Source organism: Rattus norvegicus, chromosome 9 (genome assembly GCF_036323735.1).
Source record: "Rattus norvegicus strain BN/NHsdMcwi chromosome 9, GRCr8, whole genome shotgun sequence".
NCBI classification, from domain to species: Eukaryota; Metazoa; Chordata; class Mammalia; order Rodentia; family Muridae; genus Rattus; species Rattus norvegicus.
Window position 1 is genome coordinate 98,179,327 of NC_086027.1, and position 12,285 is coordinate 98,191,611.

Below are 12,285 nucleotides of genomic sequence, written 5' to 3' on the forward strand. Positions count from 1 at the left end.
ACTTGGTGGATTTAGTTTCTGACTTTGCCAGGTGAGTTAGAGGTGAGGAAGGAAACCCCGCTGGTCACTGACTCATTCTTCTGAAGCATTGGTATTTGTTCTTTATTTCTTGAAAGGTGAACCATACCGAATCACTAACAACCGCTCAAACGTTATGCAATCCTGCCTAGACCTCGTATAGCAAGTGGGGAAGGGAGGCGCCTTCCTCAACTTGAAAAGAGAGTAAGCATTTCTTACATAGTTAGGGCACAGAAGAGGAGTTTATGAAATGACAACGAGCACTTCTTAAAAAAATACAAACCACGTCAGGGAGGTTCAATCCACATTCGTCCAAGATCCGAGCGAGGGTCTTCTCTCTCCCTTTTATGACCTCCAGCCTCTCCTTCAGAAAATACCTGGGTATTGGGACATCCAACTGTTGCTGAAGAAGAGAGGAAAAATGGAAGGCCATTCGTTAGGATCCCAGGACTTGAATCCATCCATGGTGGGATGAGCAAATCAATGGCTTGGGGTTAGAGAGAGGGCTCATTGGGAAGATCTGAGTTTAAGGCCAGTTAGTGACATCTGGAAGCATCCTGAGGAACTCACAGGACCAAGGGCAGGAGTGGGATGAAGATGGCTTGCTCCTCCTCCCTTGATTTCCTTCTGGCTGCAACTCTCCTCCCTCTGCTCTTTAGAGTTTCCAGTTAACCAAGACTCCAAAAACTGCCAGCTTGGGGACAAGGTCAGATCAGAGACAGCCACATCAATTTCCTGCTTCAGACTCTCTGAGGGAGGACCTGCCTGCCTGGCACAACTTCCCAGGTCCCTCAGTCTCTGTGATGAGGACATGAGTCCTACCATGTGGACAGCTGGGGGCTGGCCAGGGAAACAACGAGGAGTATGTACTTTGTGAGGGAGTGGCCACAGTGGTCAAGTGTGGAGGATGCTGGATGGCTGGTTTTTCCCAAAGGCAGACACATTCCCAAGGCTTGCTTTTCTGCCATGACACTATTAACAGAACCTAGATGCTACTGATGGCCCAGTGTTCTGGCCCCTGTGTGTCAAAGACATCATATGGCTTGTCTGCCTATCAGTTCCAAGGCTAACGGAACTGATGCTACCCTACAACACAGACTTCCTGGTGATGTCTGGTCCTGTCTCCCCTCTCCTCCCTGTGCACAGTTGGTTTCTCACAGTCACAGCATTTCCTAGTTATAAGGACAGTGAGCACTTGAAGCTCAGGGCATTGGGAATAGCATGGGAAAAGGTGGGGTCCCAGCATGTGAGCCCCCAAACTCTTTAGTCTGTAACCATTTAACAGCCTTGAAATTAGATTTAGAGCTTGATGTCACCTTACTAATTAAATTTAGGAATATGATTCAATAAACATCTATTTCACGTTCGGTCCGCACTGTTCTTCATGCTTTTGCACGGGCAAGCCAAGCACACCTGACTCAATCTGGGTGTTTAACTTATGTTTTTATGAATGTATGAAATGCACATGCAAATTCTGGGATGTTTGGACTCATTCTAATTTCTCTCTTTAGTCTATTCTGATGTCATCAGATAACAGTACAAGAAGAGTCTTCTCCAGAAAGAGAAGTGACCTTTGCAAAAGTCAAAACATTTTAAAAGTGAAGAGGCGTTAGGCTCCATGTAAAAAGACTTTTGCCTTTTTGACTTTACTTCAGGGAAACATCCTTTCAAAACCAAGGGTGAGCTCATAGGGCCCACAGCTGGAAGAAATGAGGTGTTCAGTGGCCTCTGGGAGCACAGCTAGCCAGGATATTAGAGACACGGCAGGCAGATTTCTGTCAGCAAGGAGGAAAAGGCTCTGTGGCAGGGTTTGAGTGACCTCAGGAGGTGCCCCAGCCACCAGGTGGCAGAGAGAGGCTCCTTGGGCAATAAGGAGGGGGCTTCCTTCTGCCATAGCCAAGGAGCAAAGGCCACAGCTGTGAACCTACTGGGTCAGTACTGACCCGAAGCATAGAAAGAGATTCATCCAGCTGGGATCGAGGACTGAGTCATCCAAGGTTACCATCCAGTGATGGGAGAATGACAGAAATCAGAAGAGCATTGTGGATCTAGAGAGTTGGGGCCATGAACCAGAGAAAATGGGCGAGTTTAGGCTATGGAGTATTTGAGAGGGCCAGTCTCTTCCATTTCAACCATCTTGACAGTGTGGCAATTCTGGGATGACAGGACCTCAGGGTCAAACAGACCCGGGGGCTGTGCACAAACTGGTCAGCATAGACAAGGAAGCAACCAGCGCTTGCCTCATGATGCTTGCCTCATAATGGTTGGGTTTGAGCAAAGAGAACATTCGGGCTTTTAACTTAACATGGTCGTCACATTTGAACCTGGCTAAGAAGTCTGCAGACAATGGGACACAGCCCTATATATCTTATTTACAACAAAAATCTAGTGAGGAAAACAGTAACAGAACACTCACAGGAGACAGCTTCATGTCCTGTAGGATATCATCAAAATAATGGAACTCTGTCATTTCCAGCTCCACCATCTCGTTCTTCAGTTCCAGGATGCGACCCATCACTCCATCCAGGATCTTTCGGATTAGCATGCGTTTCTGTGGATGGACTATCTGGTCATAGACGTTCTCCATATTCCTGAAGATCTGAACATACTTTATGTAGAAGGTGGCTAACATCTGAAAGACTAGGACCTTGTTTTTTTGTGGTTCGGTCATCTTCTGAGACTCTTTGTCAAGCAGAGAATTGAGGGCTTCTTGGGTCTGGTGCCACATGTTATTGTACATTCTGAGGGAAGACACAGAGTTTAGACAACCTCACGGATAAACTCTTTCCACTGGGCACATTTGGCACCACTGACAGAACACGCAGGGCAGGGGTGAGCTCAGGACATGGTAAGCGGCTGGAAGGCTCGCTGGACAGCTTATGGTGTTTTGAAATGCTTGTGTGTTTTTGGGTTTTGTTCTGAAAAACCATTGCTACGATTAGTAAACAGTTTCAAAAGCATCTTCATGAATAATATCACTGCTCTTCAGCCTGTCTGTGGAATCAGTGTTACTATACTAATTTAAATAATAAAATAATCTATATACAGAGCAACTAACCTATTTAAGTGTATATGTTGTATATATTATGGGAAGGGTACACTGGAACTACCATTTTGGAAAGCAATTCCGCGCTACATTGTAACGTTAGCCGTGTGCAGACTCTGTGGATAAAGCTACATCCCAGAGAAACTTGTGACTCTGTATCAAGTTTGATTGTAGTAATATAATTTTTTCCTGTGCTAAGGTAAGAATTCAGTGCTTTGTGCATGTTAGGTGTTCTACCACTGAACTATATCCCTAGCTGTTGGGGGTTGGTCATGTGTACTGTATATTTAGATAGTGATTTTTGTGCTCAGACTTCTGGTTACAGTTTGGACAATGGCATGGTCAAGCATCTCTGGTCTCAACGATATGTAAAAGTTGTTTTCAATAGTCCCTGATTGATTAATAAAGAGCTGATCGGTCTCTGACCAGGCAGGAGAGGACAACAGAGGTGGGACATTGGATCCCAGGTAGAGAGAAAACAGCAGAAAGAGAGGAAAGGTGCGGAGCGGTCATGTGGAGACACCAGGAGGACTCTCCATCAGGATACACACGGAGCAGAACACACCAGAACAAGACTCAAATGGAAAGCAATGGAACATTTATCTGGGCATTAACTGCCTAATTGAGTTAGAATACTACAGTTTGTTATTAAAAATACCAGGTCTTGTATCTTTTATTCAAGAGCTATATGGGCTAAAGTGGGCATAGAGAATCCTGCAGATATTTGGAGGCAAAGGGGGTGTAGCAACCCCCCCCCATATGACTATACCTAGTCCTTTAGATTCTTGGTGTGTGTGCATGTGTGTGAGATAACAGGTCAACCTCCAGTGTCATTTCTCAGGACACAAACACTTTACTTCTTGAGACAAGTTCTCACTGGCCTTAGAATTCACCTGGTAGGCTAGACTGGGTGACCACTAAGTCCCAGGGATCCCCCTTTTTCTGCCGCCTAAGTGCTGAGATTATAAGAGTGTGACATCATCATACTCGGCTCTTTAAAAAAAATAAACCAACAAAGAATTCACAGCTGAGGAATGCCGAATGGCTGAGAAACACCTAAAGAAATGTTCAACATCTTTAGTCATAAGGGAAATGCAAATCAAAACAACCCTGAGATTTCACCTCATACCAGTGAGAATGGCTAAGATCAAAAACTCAGGGGACAACAGATGCTGGTGAGGATGTGGAGAAAGAGAAACACTCCTCCATTGTTGGTGGGATTGCAAACTGGTACAACCATTCTGGAAATCAGTCTGGAGGATCCTCAGAAAATTGGACATTGAACTGCCTGAGGATCCAGCTATACCTCTCTTGGGCATATACCCAAAAGATGCCCCAACATATAAAAAAGACACGTGCTCCACTATGTTCATCGCAGCCTTATTTATATTAGCCAGAAGCTGGAAAGAACCCAGATGCCCTTCAACAGAGGAATGGATACAGAAAATGTGGTACATCTACACAATGGAATATTACTCAGCTATCAAAAACAATGACTTTATGAAATTCGTGGGCAAATGGTTGGAACTGGAAAACATCATCCTGAGTGAGCTAACCCAATCACAGAAAGACATACATGGTATGCACTCATTGATAAGTGGCTATTAGCCCAAATGCTTGAATTACCCTAGATGCCTAGAACAAACGAAACTCAAGACGGATGATCAAAATGCGAATGCTTCACTCCTTCTTTAAAAGGGGAACAAGAATACCCTTGGCAGGGAAGGGAGAGGCAAAGATTAAAACAGAGACTGAAGGAACACCCATTCAGAGCCTGCCCCACATGTGGCCCATACATATACAGCCACCCAATTAGACAAGATGGATGAAGCAAAGAAATGCAGACCGACAGGAGCCGGATGTAGATCGCTCCTGAGAGACACAGCCAGAATACAGCAAATACAGAGGCGAATGCCAGCAGCAAACCACTGAACTGAGAATAGGACCCCCGTTGAAGGAATCAGAGAAAGAACTGGAAGAGCTTGAAGGGGCTCGAGACCCCATATGTACAACAATGCCAAGCAACCAGAGCTTCCAGGGACTAAGCCACTACCTAAAGACTATACATGGACTGACCCTGGACTCTGACCTCATAGGTAGCAATGAATATCCTAGTAAGAGCACCAGTGGAAGGGGAAGCCCTGGGTCCTGCTAAGACTGAACCCCCAGTGAACTAGACTGGTGGGGGGAGGGCGGCAATGGGGGGAGGGTTGGGAGGGGAACACCCATAAGGAAGGGGAGGGGGGAGGGGGGATGTTTGCCCAGATACCGGGAAAGGGAATAACACTCGAAATGTATATAAGAAATACTCAAGTTAATAAAAAAAAATAAACCAAATTGGGTCCGTATGCTTGTGAGGCAAACACTTTACTGGCTGAACTATCTCTTCAGCTTAATATTAAACAATACAAATATAAAAAGCAAAAAACTGAGGCCGATGGCTCAGTGGTTAAGAGCATTAGTTGCCCTTGCAGAGAATTCAGTTTCAGCACCCAAATGGCGGCTCACAGCCATCTGTAACTCCTGTTCCAGGAGATCTGATGCCCACTTCTGCCCTCAGTAGGCACTGCATGGAAATGGTACATATAGATTAGAGATAGCGATAAAGATAGAGATATGGACGTGATGTCAAAACACTAACACACATAAAAATTTAAATATAAAAAAATGGCAAAAGTCTAGGGACGGCCCACTGATGAGAGGCAAGTAACTGCAGTGTAGTCACCAAAGTGACTGTGTCACACGGCAGTGAGAACGTGTGAATGAGCCATAGTTAAAGACATCAGTTGCTGCCCTTACGACCATAACAGCATTTGAGGAGCAAGGGTTTGATGGGGTCTGTGCCTGTTGGGTCCTTTTGCCTCACTTTACTGGGAGTTGTCTATATAATCAGAAGTTCATTGTATGAGTGTGTGAAATGCTGACTGTTTCATGCCCCTCCTGAGGAAGGGGGCAGCTGAAGGCTGGGGGGCATCATTCACCAAAGGGGCTATGGGGGCACCATCCGGTCCCCTTTCTGTCTCTCGATAGTTTTGTCATTAGATTTGCTCAACATGCCTGTTCAGAGATTCCCCCTATCCAATATTTTGCTTTTTAATAATATATACACTTAAGAATTAAGGCTGAAAATAACTGAATGCCACGGGTGTCTGGGCAGAGGCTTCTCTGGAGAGGGTGGTGGCCCTGTCCCCTTATTGAGAAGCCAGAGTCTTGAGCCTTTGACTCCTGTGTAGCTCTAGCCTGGACAACTCCCAGGTATCCTAGTACCTGGTTTCCAGCTACCTGCTTACATGTGTCATTTTCTGCTGGACACGGAGTCTCCTGGCCTCCTGTTTCCTAGAATGTCTAAGGGAGGGAGCTGGGAGTCACATGGATTGATAGAGCCCTACAATCAAAACTACTTTTCAGTCTCTTCAAAAGCACTAGGGCTTCCCCTCTTTCAGGGGAGCTCTGGCTTTGGTTCAGCTCCCTGACTCCCTCACATCCATCTCTCTCCCTCTTCAGTTTTCCTCATGGTTCTTGCCAGATGTTCAGGTACTGTTCGTCCTCAAGAGTTCACAGTCTTTCAAGTTCCTTACTGTCAAGAGAAACAACTTAAGGAGCTGTGTGTGTGTGTGTGTGTGTGAATATTCATATTTAACCACTTGGTTTTGATGGCATCCTAGTAGCAGCAGTAAGCTCTACTCCCAGGTTTTCACCCCACCCCAAACTCTTCCTCAGAATTGTTGCTCTACAACCCCCTGTGCCAATAAACTGCAGTGGCCATTGACTGATGCCCTGATGGCCAGTGTGGCTTCCATCTTCCTGGCCCAATGTTAGATGAGTCTCTAGATGTGAGAAGGTTTTCAAAGCTATGGTTATAATGATATAATGGTGACGATGATGGCGATAGTAATGATCGTCACGCTGATGGTGACGATGGTGGTTGGTGGTGGTTATGGTCATGATTGGTGCTGATGATTATGATGGTGGTTGATGGTGGTGATGGTGGTGGAAGGCGGTTGATTGTGGGGATGGTCATGATGCTGGTTGATGGTGATGGTCATGATGCTGGTGATGGTAATCATTATGCTGGTGATGGTGGCTGATGATGGTGGTGGTGGTCATGATAGTAGTAATACCGTGATGATGGTGGTGTGATAGCGGTGATAGAAATGGCATGTAAATGATTGCTCTGGCTTATATACGAGGAAACCAAAGCATTCAGAAGCTATCCCTCAAGTCACAGATTCGAGGGCAGATGCCATGCCTTGTGGTTCTGGTCCCAGAGCTCATTGTCTGCCTGCTAAGCTTTATACTTTCTGTTTGTCAGGAAGAAAGCAAACACGGGCAGTAACCAGGCACAGACGCAAGGCTACCATGAGAAGCAAAGACTGTGTGAGTCCCAGATGGTAGCTCTTCCTGCCTCCCATCCCACTGAGGTAGGCAGGTGAGTGTGTGCATCTGTGGTATGCAAGCACTGTGCTTCCCCAAACTCAACAACCACTAGAGAAAGACGGCCTGCTTGGTAGCTCCTCACAGAACAGGACGGGACTGCCAGGAGATCAGAGCTCTGACTACTACAGGACATCTCCCTCCCTACGAACTTAGTGGCTGATGGTAGGTATTACTAACACAAACAACATGAGTAAAAGAGAAAGAAAGAGTTGACAAAAATATATTTTCAAAACACTGCACTGTGTAAATGGCTTAACCTCCAAATGCAAGGAAACCATGACAGTAAATGACATCCATTAAAACAGAAAGGTTGCAAGGCTCAGGCAACACCTACATAAATGAAGGGCAGAGAAAAAGAGAGAAACCCCAGCCATATCTCAGTTCAAATAAAAGGTGTTAAAGAATACTGGGGGCTACACAGATCTAGCTGAGGAAGATTCTAGAATGCAGAAATTGAGAACAAATAAATATATTTAATATGTACAAGAACAGGGACTGAGAGTAAGTACAATTTTAATGGAATGGAATAAACAGTGAAGGATGAAAGGCAACTGTCTTGGCAATTTATCTATTACCATAACAAACCATGACCAAAATAACTTAGAAGAGGATTTAATCTGATGATCATGGCTCCAGAGGGCTAGGGTCCATGACTGTCATGGCAGAGAGTATAACTGGAGATAGGGAGCCAGGTGCTGGAGCAGGAGCCAAGAGTAAGGAAGAAGGAAGAAGGAAGCAGATGAACTAACCGGGAATGCTATGAGCTTTTGAAACCTCGAAGCCCATCCCCAGTGACACGCCCCCTCCAAGGCCACACCCCCTAATCCTTCCCAAACAGTTCCACTAATGGGAACATATGTTCAGATATATGAGCCTATGGAGGCCGTTCTTATTTAAACAAGCACAGCAGCTTATACTTCAAATTGCTTGTCCCCACAGCAAGCACTGTAAGGAGGCTGTCTCCCACCAGTGAGGGTGGGCAGCTTCACCTCACTAAGACCCATATGCATCAAGAGACTCAAGCTTCCAAAATGGGATTCCCCAGATGCCCTAATGGAGTAGAGTTGCAGGGTGACTGGATGTTGTGATCAGCCAGGCGGGGAGATGCTGCCAGGTAGGCTCTTGTAGGGTCTGTGCCCTCCATGGAGTCTATGCTCATGGCAGACTGGCCATAGCTGTAACACTGAGTCAAAGACACTCCTGCTGACTGGAGCCCCACAGGTCCTCCCTCTGGCCTGAAACTTCTTTCTTCCTCACATGCACCTTTCAAGGACCCTACGGGCACTGTTCTGCTTGAAGAGAAATGTGGAGTGCTAGGTGAGCCTGTGGATTCCGTGTCTTGGCCCGATTTCTTCACCACTGAACATGGTTCCATCTCTTTCTGACAGGCCCATTCCTTGGAGACTGGCTTCCTGCCTTGATCCCTTCCATGTATCTACAGCCACACTCCACCACTCTGGCCTGCCAGGGACCTAACAACCATGCCTCGGCCACACTGGCCTGTGGAGTGTTGGCCTCCCTCATAGCCCTGGGGTGGCATGAACTCGCACACCATCCTTGCAGTGTCTGGTCCTTCTGCTCATGCGGGGCCCGTGATGATGATGTAAGATGAGGCACAGCAAGGCGCTAATCAAGAGCATCGTGGAGACACATTTCACAAGGCACCAGAAACCCTGCTTCACGGGTGCAAGGCTGCAACGGCTTTAGTACTGGGTAATCTTTTGTTTTGTTTTGTTTAGGTTTATTTTGTATATGTAAGTACACTGATAACACTGTCGCTGTCCTCCGACACACCAGAAAAGGGCATCAGATCCCATTACAGATGTTTATGAGCCACGACGTGGTTGCTGGGAATGGAACTCAGGACCTCTGGAAGAGCAGTCAGAGCTCTTAACCACTGAGCCATCTCTCCAGCCCCGTAAACAGAGTTTTTCCAATCAAGACTCCCTGCCTCCCCTGTCCTCTGTCATGGCAACCGCCCCATCCACTTCCACTGTGGGAAACTCTCAGGCCTTCACTGCACCAGCTCCCTTCTCCTGTCTCCAGAATGATCTTCCTGACCCATCACTCCATGGTCAGTTACGAGCAAGGACCTTAGGCTGTTAATTTGACTTCCATTCTTGCCGTAGACTCACCCTAGGAGCACTGGACAGAGCCAGTTATCCCACCAGACACCATTTTCCCATGGAGGGAGGGGCTTTGGATCCTTCTCTGTGTCAGCTCTTCTTCCTGCTGACCCGGGCTTGCCCTCTTACTTACACTTGTTCTGTGTCTCGTATGGGCCATCTTGGGTCCACACTGTCAAGTTCCTACTTCAGCTCCATGAAGCAAAGGAGCTGACATTCAACAGCCTTCCTTCCACTTCCCCAGGCCTCAGTCTGCTCTCCCCACACCCCACACCTCACCTCCAGGCTTAGGTTTCCTGAAAGTCAGTACTGGAAAGCTGGGGCTGGAGCTGTGGTAGGTAGCTGTTGTGTATTGATGCTGTGAGCCGCTGTCCTGTGCTGTGCTGACAGATGTCTCTTCAACAATATGGAGACAGTACTCAGAGCTACAGCTTTACAGGGTGGCTGTGACCATGGCTGGCCCTGAAACTTTACTCCAGCCAAGCCATCGGACATGCTCCAAACGTGGAGTGACTGCAGAGCTAAGTACACAGGATGGGGACAGGACACGCAGGGCAACATCCTGGAGGACAGGGCTGGGAAATATAGCATTGATGCTTTCCCCCAGATTTTTCTGGAATTCGATTTAGGGGCTGGGGTTCTCACAAGCAACCCCTTCATGATTGATAGAAGAGCCACCCCTGTCACCCAGAACATGGGATGAAGGCCTGGAGGTGCTCCTCTGGGGAAGAAGGGAAACACTCCAGTGTTCCTAGCCAAGACATGGAGAGTTATTCCTGCGGAATATTGGCCTTGATAAATGATAAAAAGGAGGAGAGAGGAGGGAGAGTAGAGGAGGGGAAAAGGCAGAAGTCATTCTGTCCAGACCACCCCAGGCTAACGCAGTAGTAAACCACCACTTACAGGTTCGACATGGCTGGCCTCTTTCCGTCTTTCCTTCACCCACAGGAAAGCTTTTCCTTGGCCTCTAAAGGCTGGCTGACTGCCAACGTTGGGGGAACACCCCCAGAGGTTTTCGGAGGTTGAGGGTTCCTCTGGAGGGAGGGACAGGGACGGAGGACAGCCTGTCTCTTAGGGGTAGGTAAGGCTTGACAGGGTGGGTCACCCTGCCACCACCCTCCGGGAGCGCAGGCACAGACTGGGGTTCCCTCGCTTTGGTTGCTGCCTCTGGCTCTGGAACCCCACTTCTCCCACTAGAGCGGCTCCAGGGGGCCCTAGCAACGGGGACTCTACTTCTGCGCAGTTCCTGCATGCGTTTCCCGTTTCCGTGGCAACTGCAAGGAAGGGCACGTGAGGAGCTGGGGGCGGGGCAGGTTCTGCAGCCGATCGGATGGGGAGGAGCTAAGTCAGGCTCTCCAGGTCCTGCTGGCCACGCCTCCACCTGGCTCTGCCTAGAGCCTTGGGCTTTCAGATTCAGAGTTGGTGCTGCAAGTCAAGCACTCTGGCAAGCACAGAGGCAGGCACTCCAAAAAGCGGAGGTGCTCTGTGTATGTGGGCCGTTAGCGACCCGCAAGGAGGCTTTCTTTCCTGCTTCTTAGTCTTCAACCTTAGTTAATGTTGAAATTTCCTGGCAAACTTTAGAAAAAGTCTGCAGTTCCCAAACCGGACAATGGAGAGAGACAGGATTCTGGGAGAGAGGAAAATGTGGGGGAAAGCAGAGAGAGGGTAGAGGAGGGCAAAGAGAACCAACGCAGAAAGCAACAGACCCAGAATACAGACCCTTTGCACCATTACTGAGGGAGGGAACAAAGGTGGAACAAACCTCTCCCTAACCTGGTAGCAATGTGGACCCCCAACTAGAAGCCGCAATAGAGACCTGATCTATGCCAGGCCCAGTTCCCAAAGTCTTGTGGGGAAAGCAGCCAGGCAGACAACACACCAAGTGTCTCAGGGATGCTCTTTGATTAAAAACGTTCAACAGAGAAAGGAATTAGGAAACGCTGAGAAAGGCCAGGTGCAACTCAGAGTGTCCTGACCTCGAGGAAGCCTGAGTCAGCCATAGTGACTGTGGCTGGATAAGATGGAGACCTGTGGGTGGCTAAAAAGGGTTAGCTGATGTTCCTGGGCATGGGGGGTGGGAGAAGGGCTTCTAGGGCTGTGGAGATTGGTAAATTACTTGGGGCAGAAATATGCAGACCTGTCTTCTGATCCCTAGCACCCATGGGAAAAAGCCAGGTTCTGTGACATACATCTCTGATGTCTGTGCAGACAAGAGGATCCCTGGGGTGAACTGACAGCTATTCTAGTCTGTTCTATAAGCTCTAGGCTTAGGGATAGATTCTGTCTCAAAAAAAATGAGGTGGAGAGCAGTTGGGGAAGAAACCTGATGTTGATTTTGGCCTTTATATCCTACCCCCAACACAGGGCAATATAAAGAGATCTAAGATTTTATATATATAAGAGAATGTATAAGAACATATATATGAAAAAATATATAAGGACCTGTATATATATACATATATACATATACACATATACAATATACAATATACACATACACATATATACACATATACATATACACATATACATATACACATATGCATATATACATATATGCATGCACATACATATATCATACATATACATTTATACATGCTTATATGTATACATATATACATATATACATATACACATATACAATAACAATATACACAT

At 47.1% G+C, this 12,285-nt stretch overlaps 1 protein-coding gene across 2 annotated transcripts in view; it reads right to left on the reverse strand.

The window, feature by feature from the left end:
• Iqca1 (IQ motif containing with AAA domain 1) overlaps positions 1-10,907 on the reverse strand; it is a 115,845-nt gene extending 104,938 nt beyond the window's left edge. Inside the window, exons 1-3 of one of the 2 annotated variants that reach the window (XM_017596905.3) lie at positions 10,531-10,907; positions 2,435-2,759; positions 302-421 (exon numbers count right to left, since the gene is read on the reverse strand). In XM_017596905.3, the coding sequence (XP_017452394.2) occupies positions 302-421; positions 2,435-2,759; positions 10,531-10,541 (456 nt within the window). In that variant the 5' untranslated portion in view covers positions 10,542-10,907. The remainder of the gene's footprint in view (positions 1-301; positions 422-2,434; positions 2,760-10,530) is intronic. The other variant, XM_039084725.2, reaches the window with a different exon arrangement.
• Between the last annotated feature and the right edge of the window lie 1,378 nt (positions 10,908-12,285).